The 26,691-nt window shown below is 49.1% G+C and overlaps 1 protein-coding gene across 1 annotated transcript in view; it reads right to left on the reverse strand.

Moving 5' to 3' along the window:
• Positions 1-26,691, reverse strand: part of LOC8037522 (serine/threonine-protein kinase N2) — a 95,250-nt gene that overhangs the window by 42,450 nt on the left and 26,109 nt on the right. The window contains exons 7-14 of the mRNA XM_040214816.3: positions 23,821-23,987; positions 18,417-18,526; positions 15,639-15,782; positions 13,572-13,644; positions 13,353-13,487; positions 10,956-11,077; positions 9,881-10,128; positions 862-931 (exon numbers count right to left, since the gene is read on the reverse strand). Coding sequence (XP_040070750.2) covers positions 862-931; positions 9,881-10,128; positions 10,956-11,077; positions 13,353-13,487; positions 13,572-13,644; positions 15,639-15,782; positions 18,417-18,526; positions 23,821-23,987 — 1,069 coding nt within the window. The remainder of the gene's footprint in view (positions 1-861; positions 932-9,880; positions 10,129-10,955; positions 11,078-13,352; positions 13,488-13,571; positions 13,645-15,638; positions 15,783-18,416; positions 18,527-23,820; positions 23,988-26,691) is intronic.

Consider the following 26,691-nt stretch of genomic DNA (forward strand, 5'->3'; position numbering starts at 1 on the left):
GTGCTGGAGGGGGCGTCCCCTTGCATTGTTGTCCCTGTTTTTCTTTCTTTTTTTTTTTCTCCTGGAGTGTTGTGTCTTTGAAAGGGGCATGTTGAGTGTTTGGGTGACCTTGTGGTTGTGAGTATATCAGGATGTGGGACTAAATAAATCTTTTAGCTGCGTTTGAGACATTCTCTTCTTCACTTGTCTCTGTCCCTTCTACTTTTAAGTTTCAGTTTCTACCCCAGTCTCGGGTTAAGTTCCATCATGGTAGACACCTTGATATTCCTTTCTACTAGCTCAGATCACGTTCCATTAAGCCCCGAATGACCCTTTTGCGCAGCCGCAGTAACCATGGCCAGGCGTCGCGACACGAGAAATTACCGACTGCCACAGGGCCATAGTTTGCAAAAGCTAGAGAGCTACGGCCAGGGGTAGAATGTTGTAGCCTAGTCCAAGCCAAGATTTTTCAGTAACGTCAAGGGTTTAGGCAGAAGAATCCTCGAGCCAATGTTCACACAAATAAAGAGGTGGGTCGATCCCGGAGGCATTGCATACCGGCGGTATCGCACTGCCTCTGGGACTGACAAAAGTTTCTCACTCAGCGCCGTATGTTCTCACTCAGCATGTGTGCATATTTTATTACCTTCTTAGAGCCCATTTTAGGTAACATGCTTTTTGAATGATACAAATATTTTCTGCAAGCCGAGAGATTTGAATAATCGAGGCTCTACCGTATAGCAGTTGATGAACCTTTCAAAAACTGGTGCTAACTCCAGCTAGAGGGCAGACTCCAGTCAGCAGTGGTATTATGAAGCGGTGACTCCAGCAAAAGTAACATGCGAGATTACAGAAAGAGCAAAGAACTGAGACGCAACTCACCTTCCCGAAATGCCCTCTCCCCAGCACGCTGATGAATTCAAAGCTGTCCAGCGTTAAGGCTCCCTTGACACTGCAGCAGAAAACAACGTAACAATAAACATTGTTTGCAATAAATATCTTTCACGGAGGTCGGGTCCAATCTGATGACATGTGTAATTACAGTTCGCTACAATTAAGGCAAGACACTGGTTCTAAAATCGACTTTTTTGTTTATTAATGGATTATAATGAAAATCAGTGTGTATATCTGTTTTGGCTTCCTCTTTTCAAATATTCAATTAGTTCTGCAATATCTCAATTACTTTTTGAGTTACGAAGAAAATAATGAAGCCTAATTAGGTCATTTCTTACGACTCATTAAGGAACTTTCTAATACAAATTTTTTTGCATAAGTGATATGGATTTGTAGCTAAAGACCTGCCATGCAAGATGATGCTATTTATATTTTTGTAAAGATAGATCATTGTATAAAACTAGTCTAATTAGGTCAAGTACACTATTTACAAAGCCTAACGAGGTCCCATTATCACTAATAATAAAATTTCGGGCCCATACTGTCATACAAAAATAGCATCACCCTGCAGTTCACTTCTTTCTGAATCCAACGGTATAAAGTTTATAGAAATCCTTGAAGAATAATCTCATGAAAACAACCGTAAGGCTAGGCATGTAGACGAAAAATGCGAAGCTGAGAAAATTGCAGTTGAAGTTTTGACACTCATTGCATAAAATTGAGTAAGGGATCCCATGCAATAATGTTCAGCAATATGAAGCATAGTTCTATCTGAACAAATTGAGATGAAAAATTCTGCGATCCGTTCACAAGAACCTTTAAAAAATAATATAAAACTGAGAAATGATGTCTGCAATGTAAAATAAAGTTATAAAAGAATGAGTAGACTCTATAAGGGACAACGGGAGGAGGCACTAAGGGTTGCACGTTCCAAAAGCAGATTTTGTTTGGCCCTGAAAAGGGCCTTTGTTCATGTAGCACTCGAAAGGGGAGCCCCCTCACAGCTGTCCAGAACTGTAGTCCCCAGCTGTTCCAGTCCGGTGTTGCCTGGAGAACCTCTGTTTTGCATTGCTGCTGCTCTGGTGGGCAGCGTTGGCCTTACGCAAACGCAGATTGTCCTTCTCCATGCTGCAGCGTACGAGGCAGTCACCGGCAGCATAGCCCAGGCTCGCAGCAACGGACTCGCTCATTGCCCGCCTGCCCTGATTGTAGACGGCAACAGCTTCGGCAGCAGCCCTCTTGACGCTGTCCAGGGAGGCATTGGCGTTCTTCGAGGTTTGCGTCCAGATGACCGAATGCAGGCTCTCGCTGGCATTTTGCGTCTTGCCTTCGCTGCACCGTGCCAGAAGGTTTTCATCGCTGAGCCTTGCAAACACTGGCTCGAGGGCGGACCACACACAATCTGGAAGAGGGTTCTTGTGCGCAGGTGGACACTCGCCATTTGCCAGAGCTCTGTTGAATTTGCACCACGACTCAGCTCCGTCGGGGCACTTGCTGTGGTCTGGGGCACTGTCTGTAGACGTCATGTGCAAGAGGGTGGCTTCCACTGCCCTCTTCATCCCTGGCACATCGTTACTGTTGCTCCTAAGGGCATAGCTGTAGTAGTTTTGAATCTTCTTGATTCGGTCCTGCGTCAGTCTGCCCTTTCCGCCGAGTGCTTCACCCTGGGCTTTCTTTTTCTCAAGGAGGTTACGCAACGCAGCCCCCATCCGCTTGTGCACATGACTGATGCAGTCCTTTTTCTCGACCTTGACGAAGCCGTAGACTTTTGCCTCGGTCAACGCATGAAAGGCTCGGCTATCTCCATCCGAGAGAACTGTGGTGTACCTCAGTCCGTGCTTGGCCAGGGATCTTTGAAACATGGTCAATGCAGCCTCCACTTCCATCCGACCTGAATTGCAATCTATGTTCCTCTGGCACTCGTGGGCTGCATACCAGTCGCCGTACCCCTCTTCCTCCGGCTCCGGTCCCAGGGCACACCCAAGGCAAAAGTTGGAGTACACCACATGGTCAAGAACTAGGCCGGAATACAGCTCGACAATGCAGCCCACACCAATGTGGGAGCTGCGTCCTCTCGTCATCCAAGATCCGTCAAAGATCACGTCGATGTTGCCGACAGGGTTCAAGAAGTCTGCATACAGTCCCTTGACAACTTCTGAGCTGGCAGCTTCACTTGCGCTTGCTGACTTTTCGCAGGCTTGCACATGGGTCTTCAGGTGTCCCTGGAAGGTCTTGTGATGCAGGCCGCGGTGTGACAAGCTCATGGACGCACAGAAGTCTGCGAGGGCAGCGACTCCTTTCCCAATTGACTGAATTCCCTTCATTGCCCTCATGTTCACTTCGAAAGGAGTGATCTTCGCCGTTCCGGCAACTCTTGGTGAAGAAAACTGCTTCTTCTCGAACTCGCATGTGGCACAGACGAGCAGAAGCTTGACTGCCAAGCCATACTCTTTGTCCGTGGCCTTGCTAAGTGTCAGGGTTCCCGCACCGCAGCTTCCGCACTTCGCCTGCGCGAAGAGGTCGTTGAGAGCTTTCATGTCCACTACAATGAACTGTGTCCCAGCGTCGCGCGTCTGGCCTCCTGTGGTGACGCCGAGAAGGTCGAATTTGCGCTGGGTCGCCGACTTTTCCGATAGCGCACGCTTGCATTCGTCCGATCGTGCGACTCGTTGCGCCTGCTCGGCCGTGGAGTAGTATGCGGTGTCGACACGAACCGCGCTCGCAAAGCTCGACAAACTGCCGCTGCTGCATGGAGTCGCGATGTCTCCGGCTGATGTTTCCGGAGGATCCAAGGCATCCGGCGGTGCCGATCGCGGTGGCGCACTTGCAGCAGACAGCTTCGGCTTCTTGTTCCACGGTCGCTTCCTCTTCCTTCCGAACGCTTGCCGCGTGCTCGATTTCAACCGAGCGTCGTCCGGCATCTCGAGAACTCGAAGCGAAACAAAACAAAACACGCGCGACTTCGTAGGAAAGCGAACCAACAATGTTCAACGCAAGCGCGCAAACGGGAACTAAAACGTGCGCTCGATAACGGAAGAAACAAAGCAGACAGGCCTAGACGGGCGGAGACGGGCCCAGGAGCAGACGACGCACCTCTCGCCAGCGCGGGAACGGAAAGGAGGAAAGGAGAAAAAGAGCAGAGGGGCGCGTTTAGGCCAATAGCAGGGGCGCTAAGCGCCGCGCGTGCTCTGACGTACGGGCACCTTGCTAGCCGGCCAATGAGCGATCGCAATTGGGGCCTTCGAAACCCGCGGAATGCAGACGTTTCCCGATGTTGTCGCGATAACGAATGGCATGGGGACGTGGGGAAAATAAGCGGCTTTCCAACAAGACCAAGATGGCCGCGATCCGACGAGCGATCGCGAAACGCGCGGGGCGCGAAGTTCCACTTGTTTTCATTGAACTCGCTGTGTTAGGGCTCTGCGGGGACATCGTAAATATCATTTTTTTCATGCTTAGACATTGAATTCGACATTGAAACTTTGCAGGCAGGTACCTTAGACTACAATTAATCCAAATATGTGAATTTTGAAAAACGTGAAATTTCGCGTTTTTTTACCATTTTAAGACCCGCGTCTCCCCTTAAAGACCGACCAACGAAACCATTTTCCGCAAGGTAGGAAAATGCCCCTCGCGCCCTCCTCTTTTCACCCTCTCCCAAAAATCACGTGACGGCAGGGGCTCGTTTTGTGTCGGCTTTTTATGTAGGGATAATCCTCAAAAACCGCGAAATGAGCGGCTAGCTGCGAGCACAACAACGACCTTGAAACGTCCAGGGCCCGTTTGCTCGAAGCACTAACCGCGGCTAAAGTTAGCCGCAGTACCTAGGAGAGGGATTTTGAGATCACGTGACTGGGGCTCGGTAGGGATGCGGGGAAACATGGCGGTGCCCCAGTGAGGGAGCGCCGCTCGCTTTGGAAATAATATGTCGTTGTGGTTGCAATATCGGGCGCGTTACTCATGCAGCAACGAATGGTGCGGGAGGCTTTCGCTTTGCCTTATCTCACTTAAACCGCAAAGCATGGGTAATGACATCGCCGCATTTTTAGATAGTGTTTCGATTCTGGGCATTCCTAAGCCTAAATGAACGCGATAATGGTCGGCATGGCAACGTCTTTGTAAAGCGGATTGTTGATAGCACACAAAAGAAGACGGCGTCCCAACAGACCTTTTTTCTAAATTATTCAAGCACCGAGGTGCATGCTACGACAGTAGTTGCACGCGTCGCACGTGCTGGCGTCTGCACTAGTAACCGTACGTTCTAAAGCAAAAAGTATAAAACAAATTTTGCCTTGCACGCGCGTTCTTCAAAGCCTTATTATGATTTTTTACTTCAAATTTTTTATAAGAGGAAGGCCAGCGCGCGTGAACCGTAGAATTACACTTCCAGCGTTCTCCTCGCGATGCTTGGATAATTTAGAAAAAAAGGTCTGTCGGGACGCTGTCTGCTTTTGTGTGCTATCAACAATCCGCTTTCCAAAGACCTTGCCATGCCGACAATTATCGCGTTCATTTAGGCTTAGGAATGCCCAGAATGGAAACACCATCTAAAAAATGCGGCGATGTCATTGCCCAATCTTTGCGGTTTAAGTGAGGTTAGGCAAAGCGAAAGCCTCCTGCATTATTCGTTGCTGACTAACGCGCCCGATATTGCAGCTACAACGACATATTAGATCCAAAGCGACCGGCGCTCACTCACTGGGGCACCGCCATGTTTCCCCACATCCCTACCGAGCCCAGTCACGTGACCTCAAAATCCCTCTCCTAGGTACTGCGGCTAACTTTAGCCGCGGTTAGCGCTTCGAGCAAACGGGCCCAGGTGTCTTCCCTCGTTGACGCGGGCACGCTCAATCCGCGAGATTGAGGAAGCCAGCGCGACCGAACGCTTTTTCTCATGAGCTGCAGGTCCGAGGCCGCTCGGTCGGTGAAGATCGAGGGATCTTGGTATGCTGGGTTCGTTCCAGCAGCCGCTCTCTGGCATCGCGCGGCTGCTGGAACCATTCCCGTCTCTGCACAAGGATTGGCTTGCGCAATAAAGGGTTCAGGTCGTCGATAATACATTTATTTCCGAAACTTATAAATCAAGTGGCTTTCCCTAATCTCTTCATTACTGTTTAAAACACATCTCCTCTCATAGGTTGTTCATCCCATTTTGGACTCTTTTACTTATTTATTCGTCCTTACCTCTGCTTGATGACTGTTTTATAGCTTGACAAAGACCTTTAAATATTGGCGCGGGCTTGAGCGATCAACGCTGTCCCGGATTTATTCAAAATTGGAAAGATTGGCGTCAGGAGGGGTTGAAGAAGCAAACCGTAATTCTAGCTTCTAATGAAGGTGGCACAATCGTAAGATCGGTCTATGCTTCACTAGCCTCCACAGCGCCCCATCGTTTGCACTATCGCAACTTCTCAGTGACATAGCTGTATACCACATTTTACTGATGGTTACTATAGATGTGGCCCCACAGGCTTTCCCGTTATCTGCGAGTCGACTTTTTAACGACCGGCGACTCTCCTGAGTGAGAATAAATATTATCACCTTCCCACAACATCCACACCTTTCTCTCCCTCCCCCCCTCCCCTCCCTTTCCCGAGTTGGGGAAATATCAGGCCACTCCAGGGAAGCAGCCTGCAGACTGCGCTTTTCGGCTACTCATTCTCAACATATTCAAACGTGGAAGTAAGCACATCGCATGAACGACGCCCAATATATTTGCAACCTAAATAATGTGGCTCTACTGTTGGGGCCCAATCAATTTCATCATCAATCATTTTTTGTTACGACTTCATGGTGAAAGTGTGTTCGTCGTGATGCCACAAAAGTGGTTGATTCAAAGGGAGAAATAGGTCCTCGTATTTATTTTGCGGAAATACGCGCTCCTGTGACGCTCTAGTGCGCAAGGTCAACGCACCCGAGGCGATGCGTAATGCTTTAAAACTGTCGTTGACGATAAAATATTTGTGGGAAGTGCGTAAAATTGTTTACATCACAAAAGCATACCGAAAGACAACAAAATATTGCAATGGCTACAAAAAAATCATAAAAAAAAATCAGCCGGGGCGCTTGGGAAAATTGCAAATCATCTATTTGTCCCTTTTAATCGATCACTTTTGTGGCATCACGACGAACACACTTTCACCATGAAATCGTAACAAATAATGATTGATGATGAAATTAATTGGGTCCTAACAGTATAGAGCCGCATTATTTAGGTTGCAAATTAACTGGGCGTCGTTCATGCGATGTGTTTACTTCCATGTTCGAATGTGTTGAGAATGAGTAGCCGAAAAGCGCAGTCTGCAGGCTGCTTCCCCTGGAGTGGCCTGATATCTCCCCAACTCGGGAAAGGGCGGGGGGAGAAAGGGTGGATGATGTGGGAAGGTGATAATATTTATTCTCACTCAGGAGAGTCGCCGGTCGTTAAAAAGTCGACTCGCTCATAACGGGAAAGCCAATGGGGCCACATCTATAGTAACCATGTGTAAAATGTGGTATACAGCTATGTTACTGAGAAGTTGCGACAGTGCAAACGATTGGGCGTTGTGGAGGCAAGTGAAGCAAAGACCTATCTTACGATTGTGCCATCTTCACTAGAAGCAAGATTTTCGGTTTGCTTCTTCAACTGCTCTTGACGCCAATCTTTCCAATTTTGGGTAAATCCGGGACAGCGTTGATCGTGCAAGCCCGCGCCAATATTGAAAGGTCTTTATCAAGTTATCACACAGTCATCGAGCAGAGATAAGGACGAATAAATACGCAAAAGAGTCCAAAATGGGATGAACAACCTATGAGAGGAGATGTGTTTCAAACAGTAATGAAGAGATTAGGGAAAGCCACTTGATTTATAAGTTTCAAAAATAAATGTATTATCAACGACCTGAACCCTTTATTGCGCAAGCCAATCCTTGTGCAGAGACGGGAATGGTTCCAGCAGCCGCGCGATGCCAGAAAGCGGCTACTGGAACGAACCCCGCATACCACGACCCCTCGATCTCCACCGACCGAGCGGCCTCGGACCTGCAGCTCATGGGAAAGAGAGTTCGGTCGCCCTGGCTTCCTCAATCTCGCGGATTGAGCGTACCCGCGTCAACGAGGGAAGACACCTGGACGTCTCAAGGTCGTTGTTGCGCTCGCAGCTAGCCGCTCATTTCGCGGTTTTTGAGGATTATCCCTACATAAAAAGCCGACACAAAACGAGCCCCTGCCGTCACGTGATTTTTGGGAGAGGGTGAAAAGAGGAGGGCGCAAGGGCCATTTTCCTACCTTGCGGAAAATGGTTTCGTTGGTCGGTCTTTAAATTGATGGGACACGCAAAAAAGTTTGTTAATGCGAGAACTTCATTGTCCTGAAATCAGCAATAGCAATGAGATATCAGTTGTGGTGGAGCATGAATGAGCTTTAATTCCAGAAATCAATCAGCCTGGGCTGCTTTGCACTTTTGGAAAGAAGTGCAGTACAATGCGATTCTTGCAGTCGGAGGACAATGGAGTGGCACGTCGTCGTCGTGGGCACCGACAAAAGTTAAGATAATTTGGACGACGTCCATTAACTGGGACGTGAGCGCCGGAGTAAAAAGACCCGAACAGCGCCATCTTCATCATTTTAGAAGCCGCCATCGGGAACGCCTTCAATGATTTGTTTAGTACTGGTCTCTTTATAAACAATCACGTTTTTGCTGCCGTCAATGCCGACAAGGAAGTGCCAAAATTACCCGCAATACCCTCCTTCCTTTTCTTCACCACGCTGCCTCAGTGATAACACGTATTTTCTTTTCGAGAGAAAGAAAATTTATCTTTTTACATGCTGGTTGCATCACGTCACGTTTGCTGTTGCGAAAAATCCATTTCTGCTGCAAACCGTGCCAAGTGGTCGTGCACAATCATGTGCGAACTTGTGCCGTCCAAAAACCACCCGCTGTCGGTACGCCATCTTGTACATCGTTGGCTCGGCTCAAGCCCTAACCAGACGCAAACGGTTCCTTACGTTCCTCGACTTTGCAGAGAGTCTGGAGGCTCCGAGGTTCTCACGAAACGCTGCCCGCTCCTCCTACAAGCAGTTGTTGCATGCTTACACCATCTTCTGCCACCTGCTACGGCGGAAGCTAACAGGCACTGTGGCAATTCCTTGATCCTAGCGCCGAGGGCCGTGTGCGCGGTTACGCTACAACGCCTGGGTTATGGCTCCGACTGACGTGCTTCGAATCCCGTTCCGCCCACGGGTCGAAAGCGGTCCCAAAGAGGCAACTAGGGGCGCCAGGAAAGCCTGAGTGTCACGCTGTTGGATGTCAGGATCCTGGCAGTCAATTGTAGAAGTTTAGGCAAAAAAATGCGGCAAAATGCGGGCATCGCCGTTTCCACGGCGTCCCAACTCCCGGTGCCAAAGCATCCATGGACCGTTGAGCCGGAGGGCGACCCGTAACGGAACGGGAGTCTGCCACATCCATTACTGCCACTGCGTCAAGACTGCAGCCAGCGACGGCACAATGCTTCTACTATGACCTTGTCGAGCCGAAATTGAGAAACCGCTTTTTAAGATGCAATAAATACACCGTTCGGAGCTACGTTTCGAGAACCACAGTTACGCCGTCGATGGCTCCCGCAACGTCCCACCTGCAGCCATAATGCGCCCACTTACGGCGCTCGGCTCGCCCTAGCTTAGCCCGGTCGCTCGGACGAGTCAGTGGCCGGTTGGGTCGGACGCGGCTCGGAGCTCGCAAAGCCAAAATTGAAAGCGCGCTCCTTACGTATGCGGAAAGAAAACGTCAAAATATGAACGACCGTCGCGGGGGGTACGTTCACTATGCGAGTAAATACGGTACGACATTTGCGTGCCGCAGGCCGCTTCGTGGGTGCATAGGGTTCGCGGAAGTGCGTAGGGTTCGCTAAAAAAACGCCGCTGGATTTAACGACAACCCATACAATTACAGTTACGCGCAAAATTATGTCTCGATCCGTTACGAAAGCTACCTGCGCGGTCACTTGAAAGGGCCGACGCGGGCACTCACGTGTCGAGCTGCTCGAAGGATGGGGTGGTGGCAGGAGCAGCCTCCTTGCAGGGAGGGGCCTTCCCCGGGGGGGCCCGTTCTCCAGCGGGAACCTCGTCCTCCTCGGGGGGCATCTCCACAATGGGCTCCGGGGTGAGCGAGTGCCTGGCGGAGCCCGGGGCGGCCGTCGGGGCCCCCTGGCCCTCCCCCGCGGGGGGCGCCCTGGGGCTGGGCTCGTCCCCCAGGAAGTCAAACTCCCCAAGGGCAGACTGCGAAGGGCGCACCGAGGGCGGCGTTACCTGCGGTCGGGTCTTGTCGCTCCGAGCAGTTTCGCGCAAAACCGTTACGACGACGAAATCGTTTGGTCTAAGGTACCAGCTCATAAAAGTTATTCTTCCCCTAAGAACGTTATGTCGGAACCATAGCAGAGACAAAAATCCACGAGCCATAAGAGACACAGGCAAGAGGTGTCCGAAATATATGTCGACTCGCCCTTCAGAAACGAGCCCGCATCTGCCTACGCCGGGCGTGGCCCGTGTGCAGAAGCCAGTATTGCCCCGGGTGAAGCGTCCTTGCCCACACGGCGGCGACGGCAGTGCAATGCAAGGGAGTAACGCGCTCAAGTCGGTGTACAGGTTCCCAATCATCAACTCGTTTATTTTACGCTCTTTCTCTTCGTACAGACGCCAACCGATTTTTGGGACACCGGTAATAAGGATTAGTTTGGTCTTTTGGACCTAAAGGAGGCACCGTGACCTACCCGATAGAAATGGCGCATATTCCCGACCAATGTTTTGGACAGCTCAAAGTCCGGAAGTTTGATTTTTCGGGGACAAAATCGTCGCGAGTGGTCAGCGTGCAACACCATTGAGAAGCCGCCATTTTCGACTCTTTGTCGGCTGCTTGTGGATAGGCTCGGTTTGGCAGCGCTACTCGAATACTGCTAAGTCCTGCCGCAAGGTGACGGTAGGCTACGGATTTTTTTTGTTCTCCAGCTACGTGTCGTCATGACCAACATTGTTAGCATTATTATTTGCCACTCCCGCTTTAAAACGCCCTCGCTTTCACCCCCGGGGGTGTGGGGACGGGCCCTCACCTGAATATCCCCTTCGAGCGAAGTGTGGGGGGGTGTCACGGAGGGTGCCACTTCCTCGGAGTCCTCGAAGGTGAGCTTGATCACCGCCGTGCCGTCCGAGGGGGTGCCGGTCTCGGCGGGTGCTGCGCAGAGAGACGCCGTCGTGCAGACGCCCGGGGTGCGGTGTGGAAGGTTCGGTTGAAAACACAACCCCCGAGAACTCTTCGCTTTGAAGTTTTTCGGGTCTTCACTAGATGGCGCCACCCGCGGCACCAAATGTTTGTGGCAATGATGATATTGAAAAGTAATTATTGAGAAAAGAAAAAGGAATGAAAGATTGGCAAAAATAATCCCTGGAGAAGGGTGACAAGAGGGACAAGGTACAAAGAAATCTCCGAACACAGCTAGGTGGCTGGTGCGCGACCAAAAAAATCCGCCTGGTCCCTTACAGGTGGAGCGCTCTACCAACTGTTCCCCTTCTTCAGGGATTATTTTCGTAATTCTAGTCCAGCTCACTTGCACCTCTGCATTTAATGGCATTATAATCATAAATGATAGATGATTCACTTTTTGGGGGCTTCTGTAAATAGGAAAAGTTGAGCAGTCGATTGTGCGTACAGATCCAAAGACGACGACATGAACGAGAAATGCTTTCAGTGAGACGACGAGCTATTGCAATCTAGGTGTGGCTCTCGTAGTGAATCCAAATATAAGGGCCCCAACGTGGCGACTGCGCTGCCAAATGCAACAAAGATCAAACAAAATTATGGTCTTACAAGTTACTATGATGACAAAGACCAGGAAGCACAGATTGTGCTTTCTGGTCTTGGTTGTCAACAAAATACAAAAGAAATATTACATTTAAGATTCATACACTATTTCTACACCTTATGGGCTATCAAAAAAAAAAGATAAAAGAAAATTGAAAAAAAAAAATTGCTTTTTTTAGAAAAATGATTCTAAGTTTGTATATTTTCGTTTTTGTACACATCTGGGGCGAAATCAAATTTGTCCAAGAAGTTCAACGAAGAAATATATAACAACCGACAGCTTATATAAATAGCTATGTATCTATATATGTTTCATGACATAGCTCCTTACCGTTCGTTTGATATAGCTATCTCAGTATAAGTCAAAATTGCTCTGGGTGGCATGTTTGCAATTTATGTAAAAATAAATAAAAATGGTAAAAGACAACACTTGACGTCTAAATACAGCCCAAATCGCCTACTTATAGTATAAAAATTATTATCACTAAGTGAGAAGTCAATATTTTGCAAAGACCGTCTTAACTTGAAAAATATCGAATCCCGATTTTCACACATTCCACCTGGCAGCGTTTCGCATTTCTATTTCTCTCGTACTACATATTTCTAATTTTTTTTTAATAGCACTTTTTTGTTCGTCCCAGGGATTGGGATTTCAGATATGTTTTTACAGATAATTCCGAGGACCCACCCCGACAAGGTTGGTCGAATTCAAACGAAACCGCCCAAATATATTCTAGACCGTCAATGCAAGAACTAGCACAAAAGGTGGGGGTCAACAAAATATTTGTACACAAAGTACAAGAAATTTGTAGAGGAATTCCAAGTAGAGAAAGAAGGTGGGCAAGATTGCTTCAGAAATGAATGCCCCGTTCAAATTGCCTAAGAGGGTGCGACTGCAAGCGGGAAAATGAGAGGGAAATGGGAGAAAGCAGAAAGTCGGCGCCAGCAGGGGTGCAGGAAGCAGGCGACCCCGTCCTCCCGATAACTGTCTGCGCCTTTGGGGAGGGGCCGAATGGTTTTACAACTTTTAACAATTGTCGGCATCCTAACAGACACGCACCGTGCCATCGTGTGTCCACGGAGGAGGTGGGCACTTCCTTTCCACTTTTTCGTTTCTTTTCAATCACATACACAATGTTAAAAAAAAAAGAATTTGCTTCATTGCTTCTAAATTAAGATTTTCTTTTCTTTTTTTTTTTTTTTTTCTTTTATCTCGAATTTTTTTGGGGTATCTTCCCGAACACGAGCACATGCTGAAACATGCGCCGACCGCCTCCGGGAAAGTTTACCATCTGAAGTAAAATTGTAGCCCGAGCGTGTCTCAAGGCAACGGGAGCGGTGCAAGATAGAAGCGGCTCGCCGAAAGCTTCAGTGCTCACTCGTCCCTGGAGCACAGGGGCAGCAGAGGTGTGGGGTTTGTTTCTGCGACTTTCGACTCAAAGGCACGTATCTATGCAAGTTCTCGAGTTCGGTGTTGTGTATTCGAGTACTAGAGCGCGCCATTGTATTATTACATTTACGTTAATTCAATTCACTTTGGGAAACTCGTGTCAAAATAAATTGAATTTGTACACTAATGACCGTCGGGGCGGCACTTTTGCTTTTGCCGGTTCGACTCCGGGCAGCCAGGCGCAGGTAACCCGCTCACCTGGGGTGAGCAGGGCCTCGGGCGGAGACACGGTGGCCACTTGGTCCGAGCAGCCGGGGGGCATGGCCCTCTTCATCAGGCGACCCCAGGTGGCCACGTTGATGTTCATCTGGGTCGGCCGCAGGAAGTTCTTGCCTGCGGGGAGGGAGGGGCACGTTGCCAATGACGAGGGGGGAACCCCGAGGGGGGCCGCTGAGGCCGGCTCGGTCGAGGGCCCACCTTTGTGGACGAAGAGCTTCCGCTGCCTCTGCAGGCGGGGCTTCCTCGAGATCATCGGGTTCAGGAACCTCACCTGCGGTCGGGGAAACCGTGTCGGCACCGCCGGGAAGTGCAAATGTTGCGGCAGAAGCTTGTCACGGCGGAAGCGCATCGATTCCCTCTTTGTTCGTTTATATTTTTTCGAAATTCAAACTCTCTACCACATTCCAGCCAGCTACTCTAAAGGATTACGTATAAAGAAAACCCTTTTGCTTGTTCGCAAATCCGTGAGTCACCGACAGGAGAATATAGTAAGGTAAGCAATTGTAACCCAGTTCTTTCCTGTGGCCAAGTTGGTCTTAAGCAAATTTGTGTCACTGTCATAGATTGCAAAGTAAGACGGTAAAGTCTAAAGAAATTCTACAGGAACCAGGGAAGGAATTTCCGAGTAATACTATCAATCTCGGAAAAATTTTAATTATGTCGATCGAATTGTTGCATAGATGTGAAACTCCAAGTACATTCTTTTCCGAGCACACGACAGGAAACTACCACGTCGAAGATCCGACAAAAAAACATTTTCGCGAGTGGTCGGCATTGCTGCCAGGTGAGACAGATTTCCGCCCACGAACATGAAACTAAAAATCAATTAAGACGGTGTTGCGGCACGACGCAAGTTATTATTTACGGTCTGTCCGTTACGACGTTCCGTCGATCCCAAGCAAATGGCATCCGTCGAAGCCGTTTCTTCAGCCAGAAATGCACCGGTGGATACGGGAGCGCTCGGGACAGGCCTACGGAGGTTGGGAGGCACCTCTAGCCATTCATGCGTCAGCAACGAGTTCTCGCCAAAACAATGTCCAAATGAGGACTCGCAAACGGGTCCAAAAATTCTTTGCAGGTCATGGACGCCCGCCCGGCGGGAGGCCGCAACGCCACATCCGGTCGGCGGCCAAGAACTCTCGCCAGCAACTAAAGTCGCCGAATGAGCTATGCCGAGAGTGACGCTCCATTCCCCGACCTTGCGGGCGCCACCAATTCGGCACTTAGCTTAGAGGGGGCGCAAATGACGACTGCGACCCGAACTTTACCTACGGTGTCGCGAAGGTCGAGCGACATTGCCTCGCTTCGTCGCAGGCCGTTTTTTACATTCCCGAAAAACGGAAACTTGTTCCCCGCAATTTCGAATGAAGCGTAAAAACCTAGCAATCGCGATTCTAAGTGCCGAACTGGCTCGAGCGTCGTCACTCAAGGCGTCGCTTGCTCGGTAGCTCTGCCGGGGACAAAAACTGAACCCCTACCCTTCGACCGGGAGGTGCTAAGGCAACCACATAAGGTGCACTTCAGACCATCCGTGCTTCAACCGTCCCGGTGCATAAAATCCTCGTCCGAAATTGCGAAAGACAGTTTTGCGCCCTCTGGAAATGTTAGAATGATTTGCTACAAAGAAAAACAGCGCCGTCCCAGCTTCTCGACCGGGTCTCCAAAGCTCGGCGAATCGCGTTTTTAATCATACCGACCCTTTCTTTCCCCACCGAGCGCCAAAATGGCGGCGCTCGCGAGAGGGTCGATAGAACAAAGTTCCCACACCCAAAGGGTAGCTCGGTCAGAGGCTTTACGCAGTGCCACTCGCACGGGGGGATAAAGATGGGAGCGAAACGGGGCATATCATAAATGCCAACGTCGGTGGCACAAAGAAAAAAAACGAGAGAGAGACCAACGAAAAGCAAAGAAAGCAAGATGGCGACAGGTTAGGCGCGTCTGTTTCGCCACGATGAGTCTAGAGTCTAAGATGAACATGGTTAAAATTGCGCACAAATAGAAAGGAACAGTGCAGAGAGAACAGACAAGCGGAGTCGTTCAAGGTGCCCGTCGATTTAACCTATTTTTATATTACGCGAGACGTTGGCGTTTTTGAGTGATATAACGCTAGGAAAACACTAGATACAAACCTCGCAGGCGATGTTCTCTGGATTCTTTGTGCGCGTGAACGGTGTCGCCGGCAATACGGTCCCTCTGTTCCAAAGCGACCAAAACACGCGGGACCTTTCCCTCCCGATTCTCAGGTTAGCTCTAAGAGAGACCCACCTCCGCGAAGAGCAGTCCCTTGGGTTCCAGGTGCAGGGCCATGCCGTGCCGCTCGTCGTCTATGAACTCCTCCAGCCGGAGGAACTTGACGGCGCACATGCCCCGCCAGTCCTTCCAGTACACCTGGATCTCCAGCTCACGCGACTGTTGATCAGACACAGGGAAGGCAGGCTCAACAAATGCTCGCACCCTGCTCCGGCCATGCGGGCACGTGCACCAAAAACGTTCTAAATTGCCAACGCAGCATTAAAAATCGGAAATCAAGCTACAATACCGTATTTGCACGAATATAACGCAAGTTTTTTTTTCATAAATTCCGTGCTCCAAAACGCACCTCGCGTTATATTTGGAATCGAGTTCAGCCACGAGGCGCGCGAGTCTGGAGAAAGCCAGAGGAGAAAGCCATTCCTGTGGCTCAATGCAAAATATCCAATGGAAAAAGAAGGGGGGGGTGTGGAAGGGAATTTATTAGCTGTTGGGTCACGTGGAGGGGAGAATAGAAAACATAAAAAAAAAACATTTTTATCGCTTTTGTGTTTGTACAACGCGTGCACGCCGCAAAACCTCAGCGCGCGTGTGCACGCCTTGCGGGAATGCGGGCACTGGCCAATTCCAGCCAAGCCAAGACCACCAACTGCGTTTACCCAATCGTGCAACACGAGGCATTTGTTTATGCAGAGGGACCAGAACAAGAAGTGTGATCTTGTATCAGATTCAGCAGTCTTTTTTTTCTGCCTGCGCATTGTTTAGTTTCTGCTCCAGAGTGATCTGGAGTTTGTGTGATGTTGCTTCTGCTTCGTGCCTTGTTTGGATTGTGGGCTGCCGAGGAGCTCAAAGAAGCTCGCAGGGAAGAAAAAGGAACTACCAGACAAGCAGGCACCGTGCTGCTGCTTATCTGCGTAGTCGCCAAGTGGATTGTAAACGGAAAGACCTGAGCAGTGAGGATGAGTGCAGTCAAAACATAAACTGATATTTCTTCTATTTCCATTGACTTTTCACATCTGCTATGGCCCCGAGTGCCAGAAATTGACGCGGCCTCGGTTCGCGTTATAATAGTAATAATATTTTCTTTTTTTTTCTTTTTGAGGGCATCAAAACTTGCCCTCGCGTTACATTCGTGGTCGCGTTATATTCGTGCAAATACGGTATTCCCTCGTCGTAACAAAATAATATTTTTTTTAAATTATCGCTTTAATTGAAGTTTAACGTGGTCCCGACCGAAATGCACGCATTTTTAGCCGGATTCTTCGAAGTGCATCGGCGGCCAGCCACGCTTCTTACGAAGGCCAAGGTGCCAAAAGCACGCAAGCCTACACGGAGACACAAGGAGACCCTCGCGTTCCCTGCCCCTTCTCCACCGAGGCAAACGGCAAACTGGAAAAACGGAGCAAACGGGTGATGGAAGGAAGAGCGCATAGAGCTGGCAGAGCGCCGCTTCTGATGCTGATGCGCCGAGAGGGGACGCGGGCAGGGAGAAACGGGAGCATCATCAACGCTCCGATGATCTCGTCCGGGCTCCATCGCTCCCTTGACCCGATTCCACCGGGAGTTGGGCAGCGCCCACAGCCGACACCGCCCAACTCCCGATGGATTCGGGTCAAGGGAGCGATGCAGCCCGGAGGAGATCCTCCCTTCGCTTTTTACCGAGCACAGGTAGACTGCGGAGAAGCAACACTTGCAGAAGCGAGCTCAAAGGGTGTTGCTTGTCCACATTGCACCGGTGCTCAGTAAGTGGTGCACTCCACGGGGTAACCCACAGCAATCAATGTTTGGAAAAGTATGAATATTACAGTTGCTCACGTGGGAGAAAAGCACACTTTCAAACGGGATGGTGCATGTGCACGCCTGGTATACTTAAGAAAAAACAAAAACTTGGGGAATGTTGACGTCTACATTGCAGTAACATTTTCCAAATGAAACTGTGGCTGTCATACAAGAGTATGCATTAGGCAGAGATGCCCCAACAACCTGCGTTCATCATTTGAAATTCCTCTCTTTAAATTCGAGATTGAAGAAAGATTGTTTGCATATAGCAATATCTCTAAACCCACTCAATTAGGCGTAGCTGGGCATCTCTATAGGTATAATTTTATGTCAAATCTGTCATTTACTTGCCATCCCAAGGCATCAGACTTTCTGAGGTCACCGTCCATAAACAGAGTTAGACTAAAATTAGCTTAGGAATGGACAAGTGGAAGCTTGGGATTGACCTTCATGAGTTGAGCTGGATTTTCGTTTAAGTATGGTGCAACAGTAGGGAAAGGCTCGGAGAAACTCTTTGATATTCGATTCGAAAATATTCAGCCAAAACCACTATTCGCACGTGACTAGTGAATGTCGATAACATCAAATTTCAAAACACTGCCCGCCCTTTTATTCCCGTTGGATATCGCGTGATGTGCGACGGGAATGGCATCTACCACGTGATATGCGGTACCAAGACACGAGAGAGTTCGTAGCGAATTCTTACCTGTTTATCGCACCTTAAAACTTGAATTTGCCACATCTGCCATTTGTGGTATAGGTTCCCATTTCACATGGTTCGCGGCAAGTGCCCCAGCATTTATCGCCGATTTTTTTATGAGATTTTGCCTTCGCAACCTCAAAGATCCCCCACCCCATATTTTTCACCATCTTTATCTCTCCCCTTTGAGTGGGCATTCTTACGACAATTTTTTGGTACGTCACTGCATTACCGAAAAACGGCGACGCCCCCCTTTCGAGGCGGGGCCACCGATGTGCAGGCCAAGGGGCAGGAAGGAGGCCAAGGGGACCCACCCTGTCCAGAGTGATCTGGAACCTCTGGTCCCAGGCCTGCTGGCTGCAGGGCTTGTAGGCCGTCTGCCCCACATTGACATTGTCCAGCTTCAGCACCGCCATGATCTCGCCTGCGAGGCAGTCGTCTCCTTTATTTCACGGGCATCTCCGTGGCCAAACAAAGAACGCTTCTGTTGCGTACGAAGCAAATGTTAAAGACATTCCATTCGTATCTGAAACTCAATTATTAGAACAGCCTCGGTCCCCGTTTAGAGTGAAAAGTGTGGCGCGCCCATGGCAACTTGCTCGGGGCTGGTGCTATTTGCCACGGGGACTGGTGTGAAACGGTCGGTGGTGGCGTCGAGCGAAGCTAACCAGAGAATGCAACCTGGCCTTTCTCTCTCTGTAGTACGTACGACAGCTGCTGGCTGCCTTCCATCGTGCTCTGGACACGCACGCAGGCTCAAGCTCGCCCAACACCAAGGTGTTTATGAAGGTGGGAACTTTGCACTGGATGCGGGACCATTGATACACCTCCCTGCTGCTCTTATCTTCTCTATCACTAAATACAACTAAACTGAAAAAAAAAAAAAATATTGAGCGAAAAAGAATTATGAAAAAAGGGAGACTTTTTTTAATGAACATCCAATTTCATGTGATGAGAAGGCCTGCTGAGAGGTACTGTACCTAGTAATGCGGTGGAACATCCAGGGACTGCAAAAAATACATCTTTTGCCAAAAGGCAGTGGAAGCCACCTAACAACAAATTCTCTGCATCCGGAAAAAAATGTCACGACCGACGACACTTCTGGGGCCTACAGACAATGTGGGAAGCGACTCTCCCTCGACGACTAATCTGCAGAACTGGGACGCTTTTTTAAATCTGTCGTAGGGCTCTGTTCCACGAGAAAAGCGACAAGTTACGCTTGGCCTGCAGATGGGTCAAAGCTGTACGAAAAACACATAGTCTCGTCGGGTCTATATTGCTTATACTACCTCAACGTCACGCGACACCATGGTGTCGTGCGACGTCAGTCCCCACGTGAGCACGCTGTCACGTTGCATCAAGCAGACGCGCAACTTATTCCCCACACATTTTGTGTGCCTCAGAGTTTATGAGATACTGCTGCGTGCGTGGCAGAGTTGGCAATGCACGCAGCTGCCACACAAAGGTGCGGGGTTCATATACTAGAACCTCGTTGATACGTTCTCGGTTGATACGTTTTCCCGGCTGTTACGCAAAAAAACGCCGGTCCCGTTTTACTTCCATAGAGATACATGTATTAGTTTCCTGCCTGTAATGTTTGCTTTCCCGCTTGCTACATCCAAAAGTGTCGACATCGCCGCGCCTCGGCGCGCTGGGCACCAGGCTGCCATGCTGGCTTCGAAGTGAATCAAGCAGAGCAATGCCGAACCATGCAATGCGGGTCGCACGGCACGAGCAGGCACGCAGACGCCTGTCTTGCCTTCACTCCTTTCCCCCTCTTTTCCGCCTCTCCTCGCTGGGCTTTGCTGAGCTCTGCCACAGCTTCTTGCCCGGCTGTGAACTTGGAGCACTGCTCGGACGGGGAGCGAGGCTGGCGAGGCGGCAAACGCTCCTCTTTTGCTCTCTTTTTCATTTGTCCTTCTCTTTCTCTGGCACGGGGTGCGCCCACATGCATACTGCACGTCTAGTTTCTGTTCGCTCGATTGCACGAACCGTGGTGTTTCACAGTATCTGTGCTTTGCGCCCATTGACGACGGTCATGGCATCGCGAAAAAGGAAGACATTTAAAGAGATATACCGTATTTGCACGAATATAACGCGAGTTTTTTTTTCGAAATTCCGTGCTCCAAAACGCACCTCGCGTTATATTCGGAATCAAGTTCAGCCACAAGGCGCGCGAGTCTGGAGAAAGCCAGAGGAGAAAGCCATTCCTGTGGCTCAATGCAAAATATCCGGTGGGAAAAGAAGTGGGGGTGTGGAGGGGAATTTATTAGCTATTGAGCCACGTGGAGGGGTGAATAGAAAACCTAAAAAAGCATTTTTATCGCTTTTGTGTTTGTACAACGCGCGCACGCCGCAGAAACTCGGCGCGCACGCGCGCCATGCGGGAATGCGGACACTGGCCAATTCGAGCCAAGCCAAGCCGGGCCAAGTCAAGTCAACACAAGCCAGGCCAAGACCACCAACCGCGTTTACGCAATCGTGCAACACGAGGCATTTGTTTATGCAGAGAGACCAGAACAAGAAGTGTGATTGTGCGTCGGATTCAGCAGTCTTTTTTTCGGCCTGTGCATTGCTTAGTTTCTGCTCCAGAGTGATCTGGTGTTTGTGTGTTGGTGCTTCTGCTTTGTGCCTTGTTTGGATTGTGGGCTGCCGAGGAGCTCGCACGGAAGAAAAGGGAACTACCAGACAAGCAGGTGCCGTGCTGCTACGTTTTGCGCAGAGTTGGTCGTGGTTTTGCGTAGTGGTCAAGTGAATTGTAAACGGAAGGACCTGAGCAGTGAGGATGAGTGCAATCAAAACATAAACTGATATTTCTTCTATTTCCATTGACTTTTCACATCTGCTGTGTCCCCGAGTGCGAGAAATTGACACCGCCTCGGTTCGCGTTATTATAGTAATAATTTTTTTTTTTTTCTTTTTGAGGGCATCAAAACATGCCCTCGCGTTATATTCGTAGTCGCGTTATATTCGTGCAAATACGGTACCTCGGACGGTGTACCAAATCCCAGCCGGAAGAGATCTGACATTGCAAGAGACCTCAGACTTGCGCCGTCAACTTTGAACGGCATCGTCACCAAACGAAAGGAGGTCGAGCAGAAAGGTCCTTTTTATCAACCAGGCTTTCAACAAGCTCGGGGGTCAAGACGCGCAAAGTTGGAGTGTCCGAGTCCTCAACAGTTCTGTCAGTACACATAAAATAAAGCGTTATAGAAGAGCTGCTTTCTATCTCATGTAGAGCCCCCCAAGTGCGTCATCGGTTGTTACGTTTTCCAGGTTGATACATTTTTTTTCTGCGGTCCCCTGAAAAACGTATCAACGAGTTTCTACTCTTCCCCACAGGCCCAGTTCTTGCTTTTGCAGACATTCAGTATTCCGATCTTGGCCACGTTCTGGCATAGAACCTCGTTCTGCGTGCGTTCTGCCATAGACATGTCGTGAACATAGCACATGCATAAAAGTGGCAGTAGGGCACTGCTCCGAGACAATCGCCTGTCCATCACCCATGCCGGTACCTTTTTCTTAGTGTTGTGCAATATTCAAATAGCAGTTTCAAATATTATGCTATTTGATATTCACTTCGAGAGCAGTTGTAGTATCAGTGCTTTCTGTTCTGTCACGCGCGTACCCAACAAAAATAGTTTATAGATTTTATATTGCCTTTTTATTTATTTTTTTTTTTTTCAAATCTTGTACAATGCTTTCTCAATGACCTCGGGAAAATACATGCACCATGAAACACAAAAGACGGCAGAAAATACGAGAATTTAGCCGCTAGCAGTGTTAAAAACTGCACCTACGCAGGCTGTGCCTATCGAGATCATAGCGCACTCGGTTAGGGTTAACAGGGACGCCGGTGAGAGTCTAGCCACAAACCCAGTGAATGGGCTCGCAAACGGTTTGCTGCGTCTGGGGTCGAGTGTTTTTTCGTTAAGCAACGACGGCAAGCACACAACCAGTATGGTTTCCGCCGTCGCTTGTAGATGGCGGCAACCTTTCCAGGTATAATAGAAGAATGGATAGTTGAATGCGTTGGAGGGAATTCATTGTAGGAAACAGCGCGAAAAACAGACAACGATGAAGAAAAAGCATACAGTGTATCTAGTACAGCTCTGCTGGTCTTCCCTATTGACGAGAGTGGAAAGGATGAACGTTTTTTAACTCTGTACAGTCAAGACCGGTTATAACGAAGTCAACGGGAATCGGAAATCACTTCGCTATATCTGTTATTTCGTTATAACCGAGTACGGCTATAACGTAATGCCAAGGAGAATGGGAAATCGTGATCGCTTCGCTGCAGACGCTATTTTGTTATAACCGACTTCGTTATAACCGGTCTCGACAGTAATTCCATTTCGGCTTTTTAGTGTTTCTATTCTAATAAATAAGTCATACATCAATTAATTATGGTTTCCTTCTCACAAATCAGTGCCTTAATAATTGCACGTATGCAATAATTATCTTGCATGCCACTTTGCGGCCAAGATTTTTTAACACCAAGTATTCCATATTCGATTAGAAAATATTCGGCCAAAATTAGAATTAGATTTTAATTCGATTCGAAATCAAAATATACTATTCGCATAACCCTAGTTTTTCTTTAAAGGGCCACTGAAAAGAAAAAAAGAAGCTTTTTTAAAAGAGTCTGGTTGGGACACGCGCGTCAAGAAATAACTTTTATACGAAAAAAATTAAATGTTTAGAGCAATATTTATTTTATTGCGCAAAGTCCACGACATTGCGGAATCGTCAAACAATCTCCAGCTTAACAATATAGTCATAAGCTCACTCCACCTCAACGTGATGGCCAAGTCGATCCACGCGCCCGATAGGCCGAGAAAAAAAAACTTTCAGCCTTTCCACTCTGATAAAAAAGGAAGACCAGCGAAGCTGCACTATGGTGGGATGACCTCAAGGACGACGCCTAGGATGACCTCAAGGATTACGCCTAGGACGACCTCAGGGGCGACGCTTAGGACGACCACAGGGATGACGCCTAAGACGACCTCAAGGACGACATCTAGGACAACGTCAAGGACGACCACGAGGACGTCTAGGACAACCTCAAGGACAACTTCTAGGACGACCTCGAGAACCACCTCACGGACGACCTTGAGGACAACCTTATGGACAACCTCAACGACGACATCTAGGATGACGTCTAGGACAACCTTGAGGTAGACGTCGTCCTCTAAACATCGTCCTTGAGGACACTTCTAGGGCGATGCCTAGAGAGCCTTTCCACAGAGTGGAAAGGCTCGAAAGGCTGCTGCCATCTATAAGCAATAGCGGCAACCAGACAACCAGCAAGCCAGTTGTCTGGTTGCCACTGTCGCTTATGGATGGCGGTAGCTGTCCAGAGTTTTGTGTCGAGATTTATTTGCCCACGGACACAAAACTGGGGAAACTAGCCCTTAACAGCTCTGCTGCAAAACAAGTAGAAAGGAGATGACTACCGACTATATCGCGTATCGCGCCGTCAAAATTGCTCTAAAAAAAAAAATTTTTTTTTTCACATAAAAATTACTTTTGACACGCGTGTCGCAACCAGATTGTTTAAAGAAAAATTGTTTTTCTTTTCAGTTGACTTTTAAGTTTGTAGGCGTAAGTTTGCTTCGTTAAACATTTACTTCCAATTTTAAGCTTGTCTTGCCTTTTTCTTCGTGACACTTTCCAAAACTTAAGCCAGAGCAGCAGAGCAAAGAATCCGGCACTCACTGGAGGTTTCCTCCTTGATGCTGTAGGAGCGGGAGGAGTTGCGGCCGGAGAAGCCCCTGCCCGTGGCCCGGACCAGGCTGCTGCGCAGGTCCGCCCCAATGCCCGCAATCTGGGCCCGGGGAAGCCGGCCCGGCACGTCCTCCAGCAGGTCCTGGCAGCCCAGCAGCCTGAGGGAGGCACGCGTTTCGTCCAATCTCTAAAATGGGGGCCCCCCGGACCCTTTGGGGCTGCCAAGCCCTCGGCCGAGCAATGTTTTTTAAGGCTCTCGTTCCGAACCCCAAACCCCATCCCCGGACTTCGCTGACCGTGAATGCCGGCCTTTTTCGAGGGCATTACGTAAAACGGAGCTGGCAGGTAGCAAATACACAATGAAAAACATACAACAACAGTGCACAAAACTATATAAAAAAAGATTTGCAATATTACGAGTGAAAAAAACAACAAAAACAATGAGCAAACAGTAAACAAAACAAACTGAAAAAGATTTCCCCTTTCCCCATTTCTCTCCCTCCCCTTACTTTTTATAGGCGACGAGAATGAATAGTATACAAGTAGGATACCCACCAGTTTATTTTAAATCGTGACTTTTGAGGTTCTAGTGACACATGCTAGCATTATAACAATATTTGCAATTCCGTTTTCTTCTATCAACGTTTTCGCCTTGTATTTGCTTTTCTCTCTTTGTAAGCCAAGCTTTTTCTTCGGTGTGCGTGTTTTTTTTTTGTTGTCTTATTTTTACGTCTCATTTAAACCAGGAAACGTTTTGTTGCAAGTCGGAAGCCTGTGTTGTCTGTTTGTCTTCCATGTACCTCTTTCGTTATCATAAAAAAAAAAAATCATACACAAGGGGCAAAATAAAAAGAACAAAAAATTAACGCAAACATATACGAGAGAGACGTGAACTAATTATTTGAAACGGGCACTCCTGCCTTTAATTAGGGCTTTAAAAAACCGTAAATAAGTAACAAAAAATATATATCTGATGCTAGAATGGAAGCGAGACAAAATTTAATTGCACCCAACAAAATGACCAATGATTGAAAATTTAAGAACATCGAGGTCAGTTATGAATATGATATAGTCGGGAAGATCGTTCAAGTCCACAATAGTGAGAGGAAATCTGGAAATTTCATAAGTGCACCGCCTAAATATAGCTTGTCGTCTTCTACGGGTCGCTCGACGACCACAACCAAACGCCAGGATTCCAGCAGTGCATGGAATTGCGGCAATCCTTTCGGTCGGTGTTCTGGGAACACCCTAACGCATGGGCAGCGAAAATTTAAGATCAGCATGTGCCGACAGCGATTCTTCGGGCCGATTATAGAGCTGACCACAAGATTTCCCGCGCTCTATTAACCCCGGGCGGGACCGACTGGAGCGCTGCGATGGCTCGATGGTGACGTAGCGACCGGTACAATGTGACGAGGCCAGGTACTTGCTACGCTGTGCTTCGCTTTGGTTGCTTGCTTTAGAGCATAGCAGCAAAAGCTGGGTGCTAAGTGTATTTCGTTTTTGCTATCGCACGAGACGTGCATAGGACGAAACCTAAAAACAAATCTGAATGCACTGAGCGAAACAACCGGAAGTTGCGTGTAAGTTGCGACGAAATCCTAGAATAGCTTCGGGGCCACCACCACCGCTCGGGTACTTGTCGTAAAGACCACCGAGCATACTTCTACGTGCTCTTCACACGCTTCCCGACTTCAAGTAGCAAACGAAAGGAAATACGTACCCCAAAACTACAATTCTCGGTGAAGGTCGCTCGATTCACGGATTCCGGGAGCAACGACAACGAACGACAACGATCCCAACGACTTCGGCGGCCTCTCGAGTCAATGGGAAGGCCTCGCGAGGCACTAATTGATCGCTGCCTACGACCAGCGGCCTCGTTGAATGGGTATGTCCGCGTGACCGTTTTTTAGAGCGCAGATCTGAGGGGCCCGTTCCCAGCTTGAGCGGCGTCGGCGTCGCCGTCGGCGTAACCAAGGTCATCCCAAGGTCACGTGACCCCCCCCGAAGTCACGTGAAAACCCCCCCCCCCCCAAAGTCACGTGAAACCCCCAGGTCACGTGACCACCCCCAGGGTCACGTGACCCCCGCCGAGGTCACGTGAACTCCCCGATGACGTCATCGTCACTGATGACGTCACCGGCATCCGCATCGTCATTGTCATCATCACTGATGACCTCATCAGTAACGTCACTGATGACGTCATCAGTGATGATGACGATGACGATGCGGATGCCGGTGACGTCACTGATGACGTCATCAGTGATGATGACGATGACGATGCGGATGCTGGTGAGGTCATCAGTGACGTCACTGATGACGTCATCAGTGATGATGACGATGACGATGCAGGCGCCGGTGACGTCATCAGTGACGATGACGTCATCGGGGAGGTCACGTGACCTGGGGGTGTCACGTGACTTCGGGGGGGCATCCGCATCGTCATCATCACTGATGACGTCATCAGTGATGATGACGATGCGGATGCCGCTGAGGTCATCAGTGACGTCACATGACGTCATCAGTGATGATGACGATGACGATGCGGATGCCGGTGACGTCATCAGTGACGATGACGTCATCGGGGAGGTCACGTGACCTCGGCGGGGGTCACGTGACCTGGGGGTGTCACGTGACTGGGGGGGGGGGGCATCCGCATCGTCATCATCACAGATGACATCATCAGTGACGTCACTGATGACGTCACCGACATCCGCATCGTCATCGTCATCATCGCTGATGACGTCATCGGAGTCCACATCGTCATCGTCACTGATGACGTCATCAGTGACGTCACTGATGACATCATCGGCATGGTCACGTGACCCCCCCCCAGGTCACTTCACCCCCCAGTACCCTTTT

This window comes from Ixodes scapularis, unplaced genomic scaffold (assembly GCF_016920785.2).
Source record: "Ixodes scapularis isolate PalLabHiFi unplaced genomic scaffold, ASM1692078v2 PGA_scaffold3__209_contigs__length_174095766, whole genome shotgun sequence".
Lineage (NCBI taxonomy): Eukaryota > Metazoa > Arthropoda > Arachnida > Ixodida > Ixodidae > Ixodes > Ixodes scapularis.